At 37.5% G+C, this 20269-nt stretch overlaps 1 protein-coding gene across 1 annotated transcript in view; it reads right to left on the bottom strand.

The window, feature by feature from the left end:
- The window catches only part of LOC137388752 (DNA mismatch repair protein Msh6-like), a 69192-nt gene that overhangs the window by 29426 nt on the left and 19497 nt on the right, over nt 1–20269 (bottom strand). Inside the window, exons 7-15 of the mRNA XM_068075205.1 lie at nt 19115–19174; nt 18445–18519; nt 16978–17113; nt 14337–14479; nt 13613–13675; nt 13350–13421; nt 12631–12844; nt 8549–8730; nt 3703–3870 (exon numbers count right to left, since the gene is read on the bottom strand). Coding sequence (XP_067931306.1) covers nt 3703–3870; nt 8549–8730; nt 12631–12844; nt 13350–13421; nt 13613–13675; nt 14337–14479; nt 16978–17113; nt 18445–18519; nt 19115–19174 — 1113 coding nt within the window. The remainder of the gene's footprint in view (nt 1–3702; nt 3871–8548; nt 8731–12630; nt 12845–13349; nt 13422–13612; nt 13676–14336; nt 14480–16977; nt 17114–18444; nt 18520–19114; nt 19175–20269) is intronic.

The raw sequence follows: 20269 nt of genomic DNA, 5'->3' as shown, positions 1-20269 counted from the left end.
CACTAATACAGGTAGTACACTTCATAACAATTATGCCCCAATAAAACCACCCAAATTATTTTATTGTCTTTTTGCAGAAGTAAAAAGTGAGATAGAGTGCTTTCCCTTAAGGGAAGCACTCTATCTCACTCAATCTTATATATATATAGGTTAACCTAAGGTAAAATTACCGTAATCATGAGCACAAAGCCAAGTAAAAGTGATAAGAAACAAACAGAATTTTTCAGTACAAACCAATAATATCACAGTATGTTATATGTTACTGTACTATAATATCACAGTATGTTATATGTTACTGTACTATAATATCACAGTATGTTATATGTTACTGTACTATAATATCACAGTATGTTATATGTTACTGTACTATAATATCACAGTATGTTATATGTTACTGTACTATAATATCACAGTATGTTATATGTTACTGTACTATAATATCACAGTATGTTATATGTTACTGTACTATAATATCACATTAAATTAGAAAGTTAATTAGAAAGTCATTAAAATATTTAGTTTTTGTTCTATTTGAAGGGCTAACGGAGTGAGTTCAGGACGAACTTGGAACGAATTAAGCAATTTACATGTATTTTACGGTTTGTATAATGTAAAATCCCTATAACATAAACTGTACTGGAATAACATGAATGTTCGCATAAATGCGTGTCGCTTCATTTACTGTTTTTTTACTGAAAAATGCTGGTTCAAGATCAAACATGGGACACTATGATTAGAGGGTACACTATATGATTAGAGGGCACACTATGTGTAGAGGGTACACTATGTGTAGAGGGTACACTATGTGTAGAGGGTACACTATATGATTAGAGGGCACACTATATGATTAGAGGGCACACTATATGATTAGAGGGCACACTATATGTGTCATGATCACAGAAACCATGGTTAAGTCGAGATTATAAGATCTAGAGTTATCTGCATTAACAGAAGGAGAAAATTCTCACAATTATTTTGCAAAAAAAATTTTGATTCTAGCTTAATTACAACAGATTTTATGGTCAATAAACTGAATGCATGTTTACCATCAGTGCGAAAACCTAGTTCCGAGAAAACTGGTGTTAAAGTCTGAGAAACGAAAACCGATGCACAGTTTTGTTTGCATTTCAAAACGTCATAGCAACCAATATTAAGAGGTTGTGATATTTATCTAGGTTTCTGTATTTATATCAAAAAAATTATGCTGAATTTAAAAATCTAAACAGATTTTGGCTGGTTGTCATAGAAATGGCTGTATATCTATAAGAAAATGTATTACCTAATTTTGCAGATATTAAAAACGGCTTGGCAGTGCCGCGATATTGAGCACAACCGTAGTATGATCAACAAAATGTTAAAAAATAATAATAGCAGTAACATATTGCACATCATTGGTCACTCTATACTTTGATCTTGCAAATTCGAATAATTTTTCTTATAATCAAATCTTATAAAATCGAATAAGTATTCTTATAATTAAATATTGTAAAAATCTTATATGAATGGTTAAGAATATATCATGGTCATTCCCTTTACTTACACTGCTTTTGGCATCAGTTGGAATACCAAAGTACTCATTATAAGTGTCCAAAATGTCAGAATTATCCCTCAAATCGGCAAAAAAGAAACGATTACGTTTTTTGGACGCCATTTATCAGTACTTCCTGTTTAGCATAGCAACGGTTTTAAGGGGTTTTTCCGAGGTTTTAAGACATTTATAATCTAAACTGACTTCAGATTCAGAAAGATCACTCTTTGATTAGTCCAGAAGCATGTGTTATCAAAATCCTTACCAAAATTATAAATTCAGTTAGTGGAACTTTAAAGTCGAATAACTCAACTTCGTGATTTGCGACTTAACCATGGTTTCTGTGACCGCGACCCATATGAGTAGAGGGCACACTATGAGTAGAAGGTACACTATGAGTCGAGGGTACACTATGGGCAGGGGGTACACTATATGAGTAGTGTACCCTATCGCTAACGTCTCAACCTATGGCTAATCTCTCATACGTACTATATAGCTGGCTACATTGTGCAAAAGCCAACTAAAGTGCTGTCGTGACATTGGCCGTCAGTCGCTGGTTACCACTAAGTCAGGTATCCAGTACCGACATCTCTATACTCTACTCAAGCTACAAAACAATGGAGGATTGGTGCGTTTATAAGGCGGTGTCATCAGGATCCTGCTAGTTGCAGATGGCATATCCAACCACTGCGTCATCGATGAAAAACCTTATTCAGTCGTTTTATGATCTCCGACAGCATCATTATGCTAAAATCCTACACTCAAACTGCAAGGAGCATTTTTGTGGCATACAATACTAAAGTAGTACTTTTTAAAGGCCAGTAACAATGTAATCACTGTAATATTCATCTGCAGCTGTTGTTGTGCTGTTATTCCTAATCTGATTTAGTTCTAAGAAACTCTGATGCACCTTGGCTCAATATCCAGTGCTGTACAAATCTCCTTTTACACAGTTTCTGTAACGTGTATGTATAAGTTTAATCATCTGATTCCACAAATTCCTGCATTTCCTTGTTTGCATTATTTTGATTATCCTCCATTACAACTGTTTTTAATTTCCGTTTAGTTGTTGAAGTAGTTCATTCCATCTTTTACAGATACTGTATTATACATATCATACATTCATAAGCTATTATCACTTAAATCTTGAAAACAGTTTCTGTTTTGGCAGCATACCTATGTGTTGTTTTTATCGAAATACTTCATGTGCTAAGTTTTTCCATATGCATTTATGCACATGTAATATAAATTTTAATATAATGGAACAGTTGTTATTTGCATGAATATATCATTTGCTGGGTTTATGCATTTGTAATACAACAGTTTGTATGAATTATACAAACACGAAAATCTATTTTACATCTACTTATCATTTGATATATCCCACTCCATATGTTATAAATAGGTTTTATTCTATCAGGGCACTCTAAACGTTGTGTAGGAGGAGTTTTCATTAATACACAGCTGGAAAATAACTATTCAACATGTACATTTCTGTCATTTTTCACCGTTTGTTTACAAACAGAACTAGCATTCGATTAGCTCTCCAATATGGTGCATACGTTACGTATTATTATCAACGTAAAAGTCACGTGATTGCAATTCCAGGGGTTTTTAGTTCAATGCTCTCAACCTATGGCTAATGTCTCAACCTATGGCTGATGTCTCAACCTATGGCTAATCTCTCAACCTATGGCTAATCTCTCAACCTATGGCTGATGTCTCAACCTATGGCTAATCTCTCAACCTATGGCTAATCTCTCAACCTATGGCTAATGTCTCAACCTATGGCTGATGTCTCAACCTATGGCTAATCTCTCAACCTATGGCTGATGTCTCAACCCATGGCTAATCTCTCAACCTATGGCTAACGTCTCAACCTATGGCTAATCTCTCAACCTATGGCTAATCTCTCAACCTATGGCTAATCTCTCAACCTATGGCTAATCTCTCAACCCATGGTTAACGTCTCAACCTATGTCTAATCTCTCAACCTATGGCTAATCTCTCAACCTATGGCTAATCTCTCAACCTATGGCTAATCTCTCAACCTATGGCTAATCTCTCAACCTATGGCTAATCTCTCAACCTATGGCTAATCTCTCAACCAATGGCTAATGTCTCAACCTATGGCAGACACCAAGTGATGAGATCATCAAATCTATAAAACCTACATTGATTAGCCTGTGGTCACACAATGGAGCGCTGATCCACTCTCTCAGGAGTCGTCTGCCACCAACAGTTTTACACCGATCCAGCCTCTCTAGCAAGGTCCCCTCTATGGTTCCTGTGGACTGGTTGACAAGGACATCCAAGTTCGCAAGAGTGACTGAGTCCATTACCTACAGGATCAAAATGTGAGAGAAAGAAAGACACGCAAACCAACCACGTTGGGAGTTCAATTCTCAGAGGTCATACTGCGAACTGGTGCTTAGTTGGCTAGATTAACCTTGCCGTAGGACATCCATATCAACTACATGAACAATTGCATGCATCATCAGACAAGCATTACCTGTGATAAATAATAATTGATCAGTCTTAATCATTGCGAAACATCCAACTAAAATAGATGCATAAGAAAGCCTTTAATTATGTCAGCTAAAATAGCTGAGTGACAAGCTATGATTTTAGTCAAATACATCAAATACACAAATTGATTAATCAAGAGACATATCGTCACAGGAAGCATTCACAGTGAACGCGTGGATAACTAGAAATGTGGAAGTCTCTATGTACAGTAGATGCTTAATATGATAGATGCTCTTATAATGTAGATTCCACATAACGTAAAGAATCTATGTAAAGTTTTTGCATTACATTACGTAAGAAATTTCGTATAATGTAAAGCATCAAGTAAGTGCAAGTTGTCAAATTTGATTTGAATGATGTAAGTTCCATATTTAGCTTTAAAAATATTGTTATCTCTTGCTACACTTGGGGAGAAAACGACAAACATATAGGGCTCTCTCTATCTTCTATCTATATACAGTGAAACATGGATAACTCAAACTTCACGGGACCGAGCGAAATTGTTTCAGTTATCAGAGCGTTCAAGTTATCAGAGCACAGTCACAAGTGAATGTATTTATCAGTAGATACATATACAAACTACATGTATATATAAAACTAAAGTATAGGTTGTTTGTTGTAAGTTAAAGGGCATCTGATGTAGAGTTTTGAAGTATTTATCAGAAAGTATAGATATTTTTATACACTTGAGATTTGTGTGTTGTTTTAGGTGATGTGACTGCCAGAACTTTTTCAGATTAAAATTGGCAAAACCTAATTGCGGTTAAAACGCTCAGAAGACATTTTTTTTCTGAGTGTTTTACTCGAGAACAATTTTGCCAATTTTAATCTTAAAAAGTCTTGTCAGTCATATCACCTAAAACTGCAAACAAATCTCAGCCCAATAGAAAAATATCTATTCTTTCTGACAATTTTTAAAACTGGACATAAGTAAACATTTATGACCAATGCAAAAAAGCATGCTTTACATTTGATCAGTTGTTTCATTTAAAAAACTTATCGAGTGTAGTCTGTGACAAGGTATTTTTTTGACAAAGATCAACAGTGTGACTTATTGTAGAAATAGATTTTAAGCAGTTATTATAGTCCTTAAAAACTTGATAGTTTTTTCTAACAAAATTGGCCCATCGATAGGTAAGCCTTCACTACGCACTTGTCTAAACCAAGTCAATAATACACCATCCAAATCATCGTGCGACGTTGAACGATCTCTTAGCCTTGATGAATTTTGGTCACATAACGATCTTATTCTTCCTTTTTGTTTAATCCATGCTGACACTGCACTTTTTGGAAGATTTTCTCTTTTTGATAATGCTGATAGCTTTTGTCCTGCTTCAATTTCCTCGAGTACTTTAAGTTTGTCAGAAGGTTTCCACGCTTTTCTTTGCTTGCGTGATGCCATCGTAAAGCGGATGTCTGTTGTAGCGGACGCCAAGCCACGAGCCTATTTGTGACATTTTATCTTTATGTATCCGCATATAATAACTGTTACAATATGTATTTTGCATGCTGTGTCTTTCTTTATTAAATTTTTATCGCTAATACCTTCTAACGTTTATAGCTTGGCCGTAACTAAGCGAACGTCTTAGCGACCCTATTAATCATTTTTATATGATTTCTTTTTCGGTTCCATTATACGGTACGGGGGAAATTATATGTACACTATACGCGTATAAAAAGCGCTTTCGTTAAGAAAGCAGAGTAGTCTCAGCTCCGCAACTAGTGGAAACTCCTTCGAAATAAATTGAACGGAAAACACGTTAGTGAATTCGGCAAAAAACTGTTCGAGTTAACGGTGCCGAGGTCGAGTTATATAAAGCCATTTATCATTGCGTGGGAACGGACCAAGCAAATCCATTCGAGTTAACCATGTGTTCGATATATCCAAGGGCGAGTTATCCATGTTTCACTGTATATATATTTCTCCAAGTCCAGCTGTCATTTCGGCAATAGCTATTATTAGAACAGCGGAGCTGGACAATGCTGACCTAACGTCATGGAGTACCATCATTGAAGCCTAGCCTTATTAACTAGCTTAGTGGAATTTTCCATTGGCAATATGCCAGGCTAATAGCTTGAAAGGTACAGTTGTTTGACAAAGTTTTAAAACCTTTACAGTTGTTTTTATTTTTCTCTTAATTTATTTTAACTACACAAAAAACTTCTCTCATGATATGTAGTTTGAAAGTAATAATGACAAATGTTGTTATATGTTAAATACAAATCAATTTTCTGTCCAAATACTCTTCTATTACACGGGCAACGCCGGGTAGCACAGCTAGTCTTCCATATTTCTCGAAGTCCGTCTGTGGATCTTTCGGCATTCTGGCGATAGCTATTGTACAGCTATTGAACAGCTATTGTATAGCTATTGTATAGCTATTCTTCAGTACTATAGCTATAGTACTGAAGAAGAATTGATCTCGAACCCATTAGGCCACAGAGATTGATTTCTTCACTAGCCGATATATGCCGCTATATGAGAGCAAATACCCAACAGCTTTGCATACTACCCAGGGTGATTGTGTTACGTGAGACGAATAGCTCTCATTAGTAAGCTTACTAAAATTTTCCATTGGCAATGTGCCAGGCTAATAGCAGTGGCAGGAAATTCTCATTATTTCTCATTGTTTATAAGCTGATTTTTAATACCCGGGCAATGCCGGGAAGCACAGCTAGTTATATACATATACTAGCTGTGCTACCCAGCGTTGCTCGGGTAATAAAAACAAGTCTTTGCACAGAAAATTGATTTGTATTTTACATATAACAACATTTGCCATTCTAACTTTCAAACTACATATCATGAGAAAAGTGTTTTGTGTAGTTGAAATAATTTAAGAGAAAATAAAAACAACTGTAAAAGTTTTCAAACTTTGTCAAACAACTTTTAAACTTCAAATCATGAGGAGAATGTTGCATGCAGGTCAAATAAATTAAAAAAAGTAAAACGACTATAAAAAGGTTTAAATGTAAATGTGAAATAATTAGCAAGTAATAGAAACATTAAACCGGTTTTGCTACGATTACAATAAAAAATGATTCGGTAATGATACAATTAATACGAACTGAGAAAACAAAATAAAATTCCTGAATATATAAAATTAATAATAACAATTCTTGCATAGACGTGTATGTGTATAAAAAAGGTTACTGTTCCCCTAAAAGCTATTTATCAAAACATTGAGTACGACGGTAGGCCTACTGGTACCTCCCGATACCGGCACAAATGTAAAAATGAGATATCGTAATGTCTTTGTCTGACCGAACGGAGAGAGAATTCTCGAGGCTCTTCCTACGGAGATAATATAATTGTCTGCGTGAGAAGAATTGGCCTTGACCCCAGATATAGTAATGTTGAACATTACGAAAAATATTTCTTAACAGGGGCATCGTAACGCGTAGGCGCAATGCTAAAATAATTAGCATGTGCATACGGTATACCATCTTGATGAATATGCCTTGTATGGCTCAGTAGTAAGGGGTCTGGATAAGAAACTTGCGCATGCATTCGTTGTGAGTTCAAAACTATCAGCACGTAGAATTTTGATTCCAAGGTTTTAATAGCTATTACTGGAACGACATACATACAGCTTTGAAAAAATATAGATTAATACCCTGGCAATCTAGTTCACCGCTAGAGATCATCAGGTGAGTCGACAAAGCAGAGAAAATAAGAAGCTGCACAATAATTCTGAAGTACTTCAAGGCGATGTGTTAGTGTCGATACGCCAAGCTGAATGTCACAAGTTGGAGTCTAGTCAAAAGCAATCTTATATCCTAACCTCTAACTCTGGCGACGCACAGCTCCTAATGCATAATAAAGTAAAGCTATATTTTTTGTTTTACTTTATTTAAGACACAAAGTACTTTGTAAAAACTTTTCTTTGCCGAGAAGACAATGCTGTCTAGAAAAAATGAAAACCGATCTAAATTGACATTGAAGATGTGCGCTTCCTTTAACTTTTTGTAAATTATTGTATTTGTAAACTGTAAACTGTGAGAAATCGATAAGAAAAAGTAAAAAACTTGTCGATGCAAACCATTAGTACTCCAATATTTTTTAAAAGTATTTTTAAGTATACAGATGCTTGCTACTTTACAGTTTGGCTTCAGTTTGGTGATTCTTTTGATATCAAATAACTGTGATGTGAATTTTGTTGCAAGTCAACTTTTAATTAAAAAGTTAGGTTTAGGTTTGCCCTATTTGAAGGGCCAAAGGGCTAAGTTTGAGATGATCGAGAATGAGTTAGGCCATGTACATGAATTTTACGGTTCGTATAATGTAAAATCCCTATTACTTATAAGTTTTCGAAACAGATTACATTACAGATTTACATTGTAGGAGTGTCTACTGTACCTTACAATACAATGCGCAATGATATCTAATCAAAACTTCCTATAATAGTATAGATTAGCTGCAGTCATACCTTCACCAAACATGCAATGCTAGAGTGATCGCTAGACCCCGGAAAATACTACTGAGCTCACCATGCGGGAGTTGTCGATAAGCGTATCAATGGGCTTATGATCCAGTGGCACATACTCTGTAAATAGTCTGAGAGAAAGCATTGCTTGGTCCAAGAAACAGCTCCGCAGGTACCATATGATAGCGCCTAGTGAGCGTAGAGCCAGCTCATAACCTTCCTTTGCTTTTTTACAAACCGCATCGCCTACAACATACCCATAACTATGGTTGCAGCAGATAATAGCACAAGATGCATCCGTCTGCTACATACCCATGGCTATGGTTGCAGCAGATAATGGCACAAGATGCATCCGCCTGCTACATACCCATGACTATGGTTGCAGCAGATAATGGCAACCATAATACATCCGTCTGCTACACACCCATGACTATGGTTGCAGCAGATAATGGCAAAAGATGCATCCGTCTGCTACATACCCATGACTATGGTTGCAGCAGATAATGGCAACCATAATACATCCGTCTGCTACACACCCATGACTATGGTTGCAGCAGATAATGGCACAAGATGCATCCGTCTGCTACATACCCATGACTATGGTTGCAGCAGATAATGGCACAAGATGCATCCGTCTGCTACATACCCATAACTATGGCTGCAGCAGATAATGGCACAAGATGCATCCGTCTGCTACATACCCATGACTAACAAGCCGAAAAGAGTCAAAATAAAAGCAACGATAAGATCGCAACTGCTAGGGAGGCAAAGAAGCTAATGCTAAATAATTTTTTTCAAAGTTTTCATTTCCATTATACCTAATGCAAGTATTGTAAATGTTGTTCGCTCATCTCACTTGTTTTCGAATATATACTTGTAACATCTGATAGATTATTATTATTTACTGGTAACTTGTTTTTGCTACCATTATGGGTAAGTAAATAAATTCGAAATAGTCAAAAGAAATAGGCAAATTTAAAAAAAATCCAAATTCTTCCAGAATCATTTGTAAACAAAGGCCGAGAGGAAAATAGATGACGCAAGCAGCGCATGCGCCTGAGTTGTAGCAATTAAACCTATTAGTCAAAAGTTACCATTCTGCAGATAGACAGACAAACAAGGCAATCTGGGAAATTCGTCCTAACAATTGAAAGACCGGTGAAGTGAAGTCTGAAAAAATGGGGGTCAACTGTACATGTATTATATACTGTGCAGGGGTCTACTATATGTGTATTATATACTGTGCAGGAGATCGACTGTATGTGTATTATATACTGTGCAGGAGGTCGACTGTTTGTGTATTATATACTGTGCAGGAGGTCGATTGTATGTGTATTATATACTGTGCAGGAAGTCGACTGTGTGTGTATTATATACTGCGCAGGAGATCGACTGTATGTGTATTATATACTGTGCAGGAGGTCGACTGCTTGTGTATTATATACTGTGCAGGAGGTCGATTGTATGTGTATTATATACTGTGCACGAGGTCGACTGTGTGTGTATTATATACTGTGCAGGAAGTTGACTGTATGTGTATTATATACAGTGCACGGGGTCGACTGTATGTGTATTATATACTGTGCATGAGTTCAACTGTATGTGTATTATATACTGTGCATGCGGTCGACTGTATGTGTATTATATACTGTGCAGGAGGTCGACTGTGTGTGTATTATATACTGTGCATGCGGTCGACAGTATGTGTATTATATACTGTGCAGGAGGTCGGTTGTATGTGTATTATATACTGTGCAGGAGGTCGACTGTATGTGTATTATATATTATGCAGGAGGTCGACTGTGTGTGTATTATATACTGTGCATGCGGTCAACAGTATGTGTATTATATACTGTGCAGGAGGTCGATTGTATGTGTATTATATACTGTGCAGGAGGTCGACTGTAAGTGTATCATATACTGTGCAGGAGGTCGACTGTATGTGTATTATATACTGTGCAGAAGGTCAACTGTATGTGTATCATATACTGTGCAGGAGGTCGACTGTATGTGTATTATATACTGTGCAGGTTGTAAAGATTTTGCTGAGCAAATAGAGAAAGTTTGGTCAAGAAGTATTCCAATCTGTATTCCAATTCCAGTCTGTGTGGTTCCGAGTGATGTGGTAATATTTAACAATCTATCAGCAAAATAGTAGCTTTACTTGACAAGATGTGGAGAAAATGAAACCCTTTGAGTTAGTGGCTGCACCACTGAGCTAGCAAAACCAGCCGTTTTTGAAAAATTATCTTTATTCCTCCTAATAAGTCCTGCTCCACCAGAAAACTTGGATGACTGATACAAAATAAGGGGCCCTGGCAATGATATGAAAATTTTTGCATCATGTTGAGGACAGTACAACCTTGTATAGCCGAATAAACTGGACATGATGAGAGAACAGACCAATAGTTGAGATAAAAGTGAGACCACTAAAGGTAGAAAGTTAAGCCAGAAATAAAATAGAATTTGCAGTATGCCCTCATCAGAGTTTTAAGTTTCCATCCTGTCCATTTGTACTTCCAACATCTGGATAGTGAGAGCAATAGTGAGTAGTGATAGTGAGGAGTGATAGTGAGGAGTGATAGTGAGTAGTGATAGTGAGGAGTTATAGTGAGGAGGGATAGTGAGTAGTGGTAGTGAGGAGTGATAGTGAGTAGTGATAGTGAGTAGTGATAGTGAGGAGTGATAGTGAGTAGTGATAGTGAGGAGTTATAGTGAGGAGTGATAGTGAGTACTGATAGTGAGTAGTGATAGTGAGGAGTTATAGTGAGGAGGGATAGTGAGTAGTGATAGTGAGGAGTGATAGTGAGGAGTGATGGTGAGGAGTGATAGTGAGGAGTGATAGTGAGGAGTGATAGTGAGTACTGATAGTGAGGAGTGATAATGAGTAGTGATAGTGAGTAGTGATAGTGAGGAGTTATAGTGAGGAGGGATAGTGAGTAGTGATAGTGAGGAGTGATAGTGAGGAGTGATAGTGAGGAGTGATAGTGAGGAGTGATAGTGAGGAGTGATAGTGAGTAGTGATAGTGAGGAGTGATGGTGAGGAGTGATAGTGAGGAGTGATAGTGAGGAGTGATAGTGAGTACTGATAGTGAGGAGTGATAATGAGTAGTGATAGTGAGTAGTGATAGTGAGGAGTTATAGTGAGGAGGGATAGTGAGTAGTGATAGTGAGGAGTGATAGTGAGGAGTGATAGTGAGGAGTGATAGTGAGGAGTGATAGTGAGGAGTGATAGTGAGTACTGATAGTGAGGAGTGATAATGAGTAGTGATAGTGAGTAGTGATAGTGAGGAGTTATAGTGAGGAGGGATAGTGAGTAGTGATAGTGAGGAGTGATAGTGAGGAGTGATAGTGAGGAGTGATAGTGAGGAGTGATAGTGAGGAGTGATGGTGAGGAGTGATAGTGAGTAGTGATAGTGAGTAGTGATAGTGAGGAGTTATAGTGAGGAGTGATAGTGAGGAGTGATAGTGAGTAGTAATAGTGAGGAGTGATAGTACCAACTCTGTACCAACAACTTAAACCAACTCTGCTTATGCACAGCCCTTTACGCTGCAAATCATAAAAACAGTAAAATCTGAACACATTCGACACCATTTCGCTTTGCAAAATTTGTGTGAAGGCATTACTTATGAGAGTACTTTGACATCATAGAAACGCTCACTACTGATGAATCGGAATCGATAATGCTCGGCTCTCCCCAATGGAGGTAAAAGGATTTCAGCACTCAACCACACGGGTGTGTCTGATATGAAAACAATCTACTGCTACTCACAACTGTTCCTTTATATTAACATTTACATGTCAAGGATGGGTTACTCGTATGAGGATGACCAAATACTTACTTATAAATAGCTTTTTGCAACTAGTTGAGATGAATTGAAAAGTGACCATGACCCGAAAGCGAGTCCGCTTTAACAAGTTTTGTTTAGCGGGATACATCGCAAATCTCGAAAGGATCTATAGTTGGCCTCCAAGTCTTAGAAACACTAGCGTACAAAACTCGGCTACAGGAGGTAACTATGAACCTATTCGAAGCATATTAATCCAGTGTAAGACTTTCATTGTCGCAGCGTTGGCAATTGGATACCACACATCTAGTTGTAATGAAAAGGGAGCGTAACCTTAGAACAAACAACTAAACCTACTGTTGTCTAGCATAGCCTTGAGAGCCTCGGGCCAGTCCATAGTATGTGAGCCATCATCAAGCTGGAAATAATCTCCTTCAGAGAGAAACCTAATGGTTTTCTCACAGCCCCAGAACTCACTATTAGGAACCAAGGCTTCTTTCAGCACAGATGAGAGGTTTGTCTTGAACAGGTGGGCAAGCAAAGCACTAGTTTTTCGCTTTTCATAGAGAACCTTTCAATCAGATGTAATAGTTGACAATTTAAGACAAGATTAAGGAGCCCAGGCTAGGCATTATATAAAGGTACAACTCTATGTGGGACGTAAGTAGGGCACAGACGGGACGTAAGTAGGACCAAGGTGGGAGATAAGTAGGACACATGTGGGATGCAAGTAGGACACAGGTGGGACGTAAGTAGGGCACAGGTGAGACGTAGGTAGGACACATGTGGGACGTAGGTAGGACACAGTTGGGACGTAGGTAGGACACAGGTGGCACGTAGGTAGGACACAGGCGGGACGTAGGTAGAATGCAGGCGGGACACCAAAGGTTGCATGAAAAAAGAAAGACTAGTAGTTTTCAGCCCTGTCACCTCAAGCCTGTTAATCATTTTACAATCGACAAAGCCGACTTCACTTGTTAGTAAATGTCATGGTAAAGTCAACCTAAAGCAGATACGTTTATTTAGACATAAATAGTGTAAGGGAAGGTCGTTAGGTCTGAATTGATCCTACATACCTGCCCAGGGTTGAAATGTGCTGTAAGGGTTCTTAGTCTAGATCCATAGATGTCTTCCTCAAACTGGCCTACCTGTAAATAGTCTCAGACGAATTACTTTGAACTACTGCATCAAGGAGAGAAACATTGAGACAATACCAAAATGGCAACATCACCAACAGCACGATGGCCAAAGAATTTGTAAAAGATTGGCAGCTAAAGCTATTTCATTCATTCCAACAAAATACAAAGCAGTGAACAAAAAAGTGTGAAATTGAACTCACATGAAACCTGCTGGTGGATGTGTCTAGGAAACAGACACCAATTTGACTTGACCTTATTCCGGGCTGCAAAGGAGACAAGATAACAAGACCTAGCATGACATGAACATAAACATAAAGCCATAGACACACACAGCATACGCGGTTAGCTTACCCCTCTACATAATCTTATCCTATATGTCTGTTTGTTCATGTGTTTATAACTATATAGAGTCATTTTATTTCTTCAGATTTCTAAGTTAGAATACGTTATGCATTTGACTTATGTTATGTATTTCATCTCGTATCTGCTGTATCTATGCGATATGAAATGAAATCAGTGTTCACTGACTGGAACTATCAAAGACTACACTCTAGTGAGACACATAAATTATAAACAAGTCGAGATACGTTAAAACATTTGAAGGAGGAACAAGTTTAAGGAAAGCAACAGTTACCTCCACATGTGAACCCTAATTGAAATTGTTCAGAGTTCATGAATATCTGAGACACGTACAGCAACACGCAAGCATCAGCAGCTAGAAAACCCGACACTGCTATCATTATTCAGCTTCTTCACCTGCTGAATGAGATCAACTCATTCAGCAGGTGAAGTAAATCTATCATCTGAATAAAGAGATAACTAAAAGAACATTGCAGCCATTTCTACTATACACGAATGCATACGACACAAAACAGTAAGACAACTCCGATATTTATTATTCTGTACTTAATGAGGGAAACTCACAATTTCACAGATAGCGAGGAGGTAATTGGATGACGAATCAATTGTCTCCCCGTCAAGAAAGTTTGGTGTCCTCGTGCCAGGAGTCGTGATCTGGCAAACCTCCCTCTTGACCACTTTATCAAACTTGGTCACCTTGCTTATCGCTGTCAAGTTACAAGGGAAGGTCAGCGGCAACGAGTGTGTTATGGCGAACTGAGCATCGCCATTAAAAAGGGACAACAACTGGGAATACGCGATGAGCAACCAGACTTGATAAACAAAATACAGGCAAACATGGATAACTCGAACTTCATGGGACTGAGCGAAAGTGTTCGAGTTATCAGAGCGTTCAAATTATTAGAGCACTGTCACAAGTCCATGTATTTACTAATTTATTAGTAGATACATGTACATATACAAACTATAATATAAATCAAAAGCATAAATGGCTTGTTTCAAATTAAATGCTTCTAACATAAAGATTAAAACTTTTTTTTATTAAAAAGTATAGATTTTTCTATCACTTGAGATTGGTTTGTTGTTTGATGTGATGTTATTGCCAGGACATTTTTTAGATTGACATTGGCAAAACTTGATCGTTGTTGAAATGCTCAAAAGAAAATACTTCTTTTTGAGCATTTTACCCAAGATCAATTTTGCCGATTTTTCTTGAAGTTTATGCAAAGGTTGCCTCACTTTTCCTCGCTTCCGAAGAGCGATCGCTAAGCGGATGTTTGGTATAAATCAAATGTCACCAAACCTTTAGAAAAGTCGTTGACAAAAATATTTTGCCGATGGTGGTAATAACAACGCCTATGAATTACGAAAAGTTGAGGTTTACCTCTATGGCTTGGAATAAAGTGATTTTCTAAAGCGATAACAACCGTTTCGGTAGCCGTTGGGTAAAAACTGTTAGAGTTAGCAGAGTTGAGGTCGAGTTGAAGCGAATCTAAAGCAATTTATCATTACGTGGGAACGGACCAAAGAAACCGTTCGAGTTAACCATGTGTTCGAGCTACCCGAGGGCGAGTTATCCATGTTTGACTGTAAATTCTAAGTTGTCCTGAATCCTTAAATTCTGACTGCAGTCTAGTTGTATTATTATAAAACTTACGCCGCTGTCAACATCAACAAAGCACTTCTACAGCAAACAGTTTCGTGAATAGTCTGAGCGTACACAATGGTTTAGCTACGATTCTAGAGTTGTCATACCATGTGATGTTGACAGAATCTCAAGTGACATTTTATGATGCAAGATTAGGGCATTTAGACAAGAGTAATCTAGACCTGTCACTAATGTATGTTTGGTTTACTTGCAAGAAAATTCATATTACAGATATTTGGTATCAAAAGATTCACCATGTTTTACTCTGCTGTGTTGTAGGTAAAAAATATGTGGAAATGTGATTACAAGCTCTTAAAAGCTCAAAAACAAACAGTTAATCGCAGCCATCACGAAAACGCCATAGTTTGGAACCCCTTTATTTCGATGACGTACTTAAACATTGCGGTTATTGTTTGACATGTGATGTTATCACATGAAATTAAAGGCCAATAAAAGGCTCAATATAAAACATCTCGTAGTACTAGTTTATGACAAACACTTCAGGCTCCACCGCAAATCCCTTATTAAATATAGATACTCACTACCGTACAGCTTCGTTTTAGCTTGGTTTAATCATCTAGTTGTAATCTGATCATGTGACCCATATTTCCTGCCAATTGGCGCGAACAATTTCTGCAGCATTTTTTGACTATCACAGATGACCAACAGGCTCATCATGTTTATCAGAGGATGATATGCACTCCTTCAAACTAAAATTAAAAAATTAAACAAATTTTTATGGTATATACAAACCTATAGGTTTGGAGATATCAGTGCTCAGTGACAGCTTTACAATGATGGTGAAGTAGAGGCGCAAGAACAATTGACGTAGTTTTGTTGAATGCGTGAAGTACATTTGTGAACATATTTCAACGAATGGGGTTGCATGAAAGTGTAAACAGAAGCACATTGTGTTCAATTATGTCCTATTTGAGCCGTTTTGGGTAAGGATTCCATTCTACGGCGTTTTTGTGATGGCGGCGATTAACTGTTCGTTTTTTAGTTTTTAAGAGCTTGTAATCATATTTCCACATATTTTGCACCTACAACACAGCAGAGTAAGACATAGTGAATCTTTTGATACCAAATAGCTGTAATGTGAATTTTGTTGCAAGTCAACCTTTAATGCATCTATCACCATACTGATCGACGCGATCATACATGAAATCTTCTGGGAGGAATGAGTTGGGAGGAATGAAACAAGCACTGGCATTTTATTTATTAATTTTATTATTAACTTTATTTAGTAAATAAAATTGAAATTTCAGGAAATCTTATCCTGATAATTGATTCAGAGCAGCAAAGCTGTTGGAGAAGCTGTTGTGATGTTGTGATGTACAACACAATAGCAAGCTGTTGTGTTGTACATCACAACAGCAAGCTGTTGTGATGTACTACACAAAAACAACTTATGACGTTTCAAGCAGAATTGCCTATATTTATGTTTAAATAAAATAAACGAGTTCTCTTTTAAGATTTTACAAATCTACAAAGATGAATCAAATGCATAGCCTATCTGAAGGAATTTAGCGCGGGTTAGGCTCGCATTGTACTCACATTGGTCTAGCCTAGAGGCCATCATGTCTGGGGTCTCTGTTTGCTCTATCCTAGCGATTTTATAGCCTTTGCGCAGAAGCGTGTCTGCATATCGGCCGTAGCCTATTTCTGGGAATCCGGAGTGGGCATAGTTCCCCTAAAATGATGCAGCAATACATACAGTATGAATTGTACAGAGGTCTTATTAAAACAATAATACAGTGGAACCTACATATAGGTTTTCACACGCTTCAGTTGTCGACCAACTCGGTTTTCGACCAAAAAATCTGAGATTTCATCTTGGATCTCGAACATAAATTCGATTCTCGACCAAACCGGAGCATGCGCATTTGAATTAAACGTTCGGAACAGCTCCGAAGACTGCATGTTCATACGTTTAACGACGTTGTTATGAGCCACTTTCGGAACGCTCTCAAAAAAGGCAGAAGTTTCACGTCATTAATTATTTACAAAACGGAGCCCTCTGGGAGGACGTCGCCGCTACCGAAGAGATTTTCTAGGGACAAAACTCCTCCAGTCGAGTTACCCTAAATTGCTTTGGAGGATTATTCTTCAAAGATGTGAAGTAAACGTGCCATTGCTGTTTCTATTTTCTTTTTTACTGATTTTTGATGTAACTGAGATCTGTTGAAATTTTTTGCTGTTTCATTATCAATTTCTGCGATTTTTGGTATTGTATCTTAAACTTTAATGTTTTCAATGTTTTAATAGCAAAGCATATGAAATGTTTACTTTTTGTTTTATTTTTTCCTCATCATGGATAGAAAATATTTTATTAAAATTAAACACGATCTACATCTACCCGTTTTTATTCATAGTATGCAGTATACAGTACAGTTTAAGGTGTAAAATTGTTAAAAAATACTTTACTGAAGTTGCTAAATTGACTTGGAATGGATTAAAACTTACACACATTAATTTTAATGGGAAAAATTGTTTCGGATCTCGAACAACTTGGTTTTCGACCAACCTTCGGGAATGGGGTGTGTTCGAGAACTGAGGTTCCACTGTAAACTAGAAACAAATAAAATGATGACCACGAGTGTAAATGATGAAGTTGACCACGAGTGTGACAATGTAAATTCGTTGTTTCCTCTCGTGTAAGTACAGACACGATATTTACTCACTAAGTATAGACATGATATCTACTCAATCAGTACACACATGATACCTACTCACTAAGTGCAGACATGATATCTACTCACTAAGTACAGACATGATATCTACTCACTAAGTACAGACATGATATTTACTCACTGAGTACAGACATGATATCTACTCACTGAGTACAGACATGATATCTACTCACTGAGTACAGATACGATACCTACTCATTAAGTACAGACGCGATACCTACTCACTAATCAGAAATGTTTTGAATGTAGCCTGCTAAAGTCACACCACTTTCCAATACGCAAATGCTGTGCCGAGCTGCGTATTGTGGCTCGTGGTAAAAATAGAAGTTACCTTCATGTAAACTAAGCCAAGTTCTTTTACACCGACATCTGCATCCATGTGGAAGAATTCATAGAATTTACCCATCTACAACAAAATAAGTTTAACCTGTGTCATAAGCATATTTTATTGGCCAATCACTTCACGCAGAACAGATTGCCAGCCAATCGTTTAATTTCGCACAGACCTTGGAAAGCTTGCAGACAGCTACTAAGTGGTCAGCCATCACCTGACCACTAAATGAATATGAGGCTCATTGGCCAATGAATGAATAGAGGAAAGAGGTCAAAAGCATATTAGCCAATCCCTGGATAAAAAAAGAGACCATTCTCCTATTATGTGGACTGAGAGAAAAGTCAATCAGTCAGTCGCTAAATAAGAAAAGGGTTCATCCACCAAAAAATGAACGTAGAAAAGTTTGGCTGCTATTAACTGTTGCATAAGTCCCATAAGCTTATCACACATAAAAACCAACCAATAATAGGGCATTACCACTAACCAGATAATAACCAGAAATTGAGCCAATTCAAGAGGGAAAGTGTATCACATTCAAATCTGACGCACACTCCACCTGCAGACAATGTGACATATGACATGCGTCACATCCTTGCAACTAAACAATAAGAGTAAAAAAAACTATATTTACAGGTGATAATAAAAAAGCCGTGATATATGAGCTGACCTTGAAGAAGAGAATGGTGTCAAAGTAGTCCTCTTTGAGCTTCCACCATTGTCGCATCGCCTGCAAAAGGAAGCCTCAAAGCTGAGCAAATTCACAAAAAGGAATAAAACTTAGTAAAACATGCAGAGAGCTTGAAATAAATACACATGCTATACTATATACTATACTATATACTATGCTATATACTATACTATATACTATACTATATGCTATACTATATACTATACTATATGCTATACTATATACTATACTACGAGGGGTGATCATAAAGTTCCTGGAATCGTTTTCCTAGTCAAATATAAGACCATGTGCAGTTGTTTTGATTGTTCCATGTTGCTAAACAGCACGGGATTTCCCCATAGCCAAAGTTTTACGCTTGTCAGAGCACCCGCAATGAAGTTATAGTAGGTAATGTCAAGGTCATTTTTTATCGTTCGTCGGATTTTTCGAAAATGAATGAAGTAGAAGAGCAACGCGTTTGTGTAAAATTTTGTGTAAAACTTGGAAAGTCCAGTGCTGAGACGCTCCAAATGTTACGGACAGCTTATGGAGACTCTGCCCTTAAGAAAACAGCCTGTTATGAATGGCACAAAAGATTTAGAGAGGGAAGAACAAGTACTAAAGATGATGACCGCATGGGCAGACCGGCAACTTCAAGGACCACAACTGCCACAGACCTTGTGAGGCAGCAGGTGATGGGAGATAGGCGATTGACTATACGGGAAATATCAGCAGAAAGTGGGCTTTCTTATGGTACATGTCATCTTATTCTCACTGAAGATTTAGGCATGAGAAGGATCTCTGCAAAGATGGTACCCAAACTGCTCACTGACGACCAAAAAGAAAAAAGAGTTAGCTGTTGTATCGAACTAAAAGATGCTTTAACACAAGATCCTGACTTTATTTCAAAAGTTGTGACTGGGGATGAAGTTGGGTCTATGGTTATGACCCAGAGACCAATTCACAAAGTTCTTAATGGAAATCCCCTGGCTCTCCTAAGCCTAAAAAAGCTAGAATGTTTCGCTCAAATGTAAAAACGCTGCTGATAACATTTTTCGACATTAGAGGTGTGGTACACTCTGAATTTCTGCCACATGGTCAAACTGTGAATCAGCATGTGTACAATGACATTCTGATAAGACTTAGAGACAGTAT

This window comes from Watersipora subatra, chromosome 2 (genome assembly GCF_963576615.1).
Source record: "Watersipora subatra chromosome 2, tzWatSuba1.1, whole genome shotgun sequence".
Taxonomy (NCBI): Eukaryota; Metazoa; Bryozoa; class Gymnolaemata; order Cheilostomatida; family Watersiporidae; genus Watersipora; species Watersipora subatra.
This window is presented reverse-complemented; position numbering and strand designations above follow the sequence as displayed.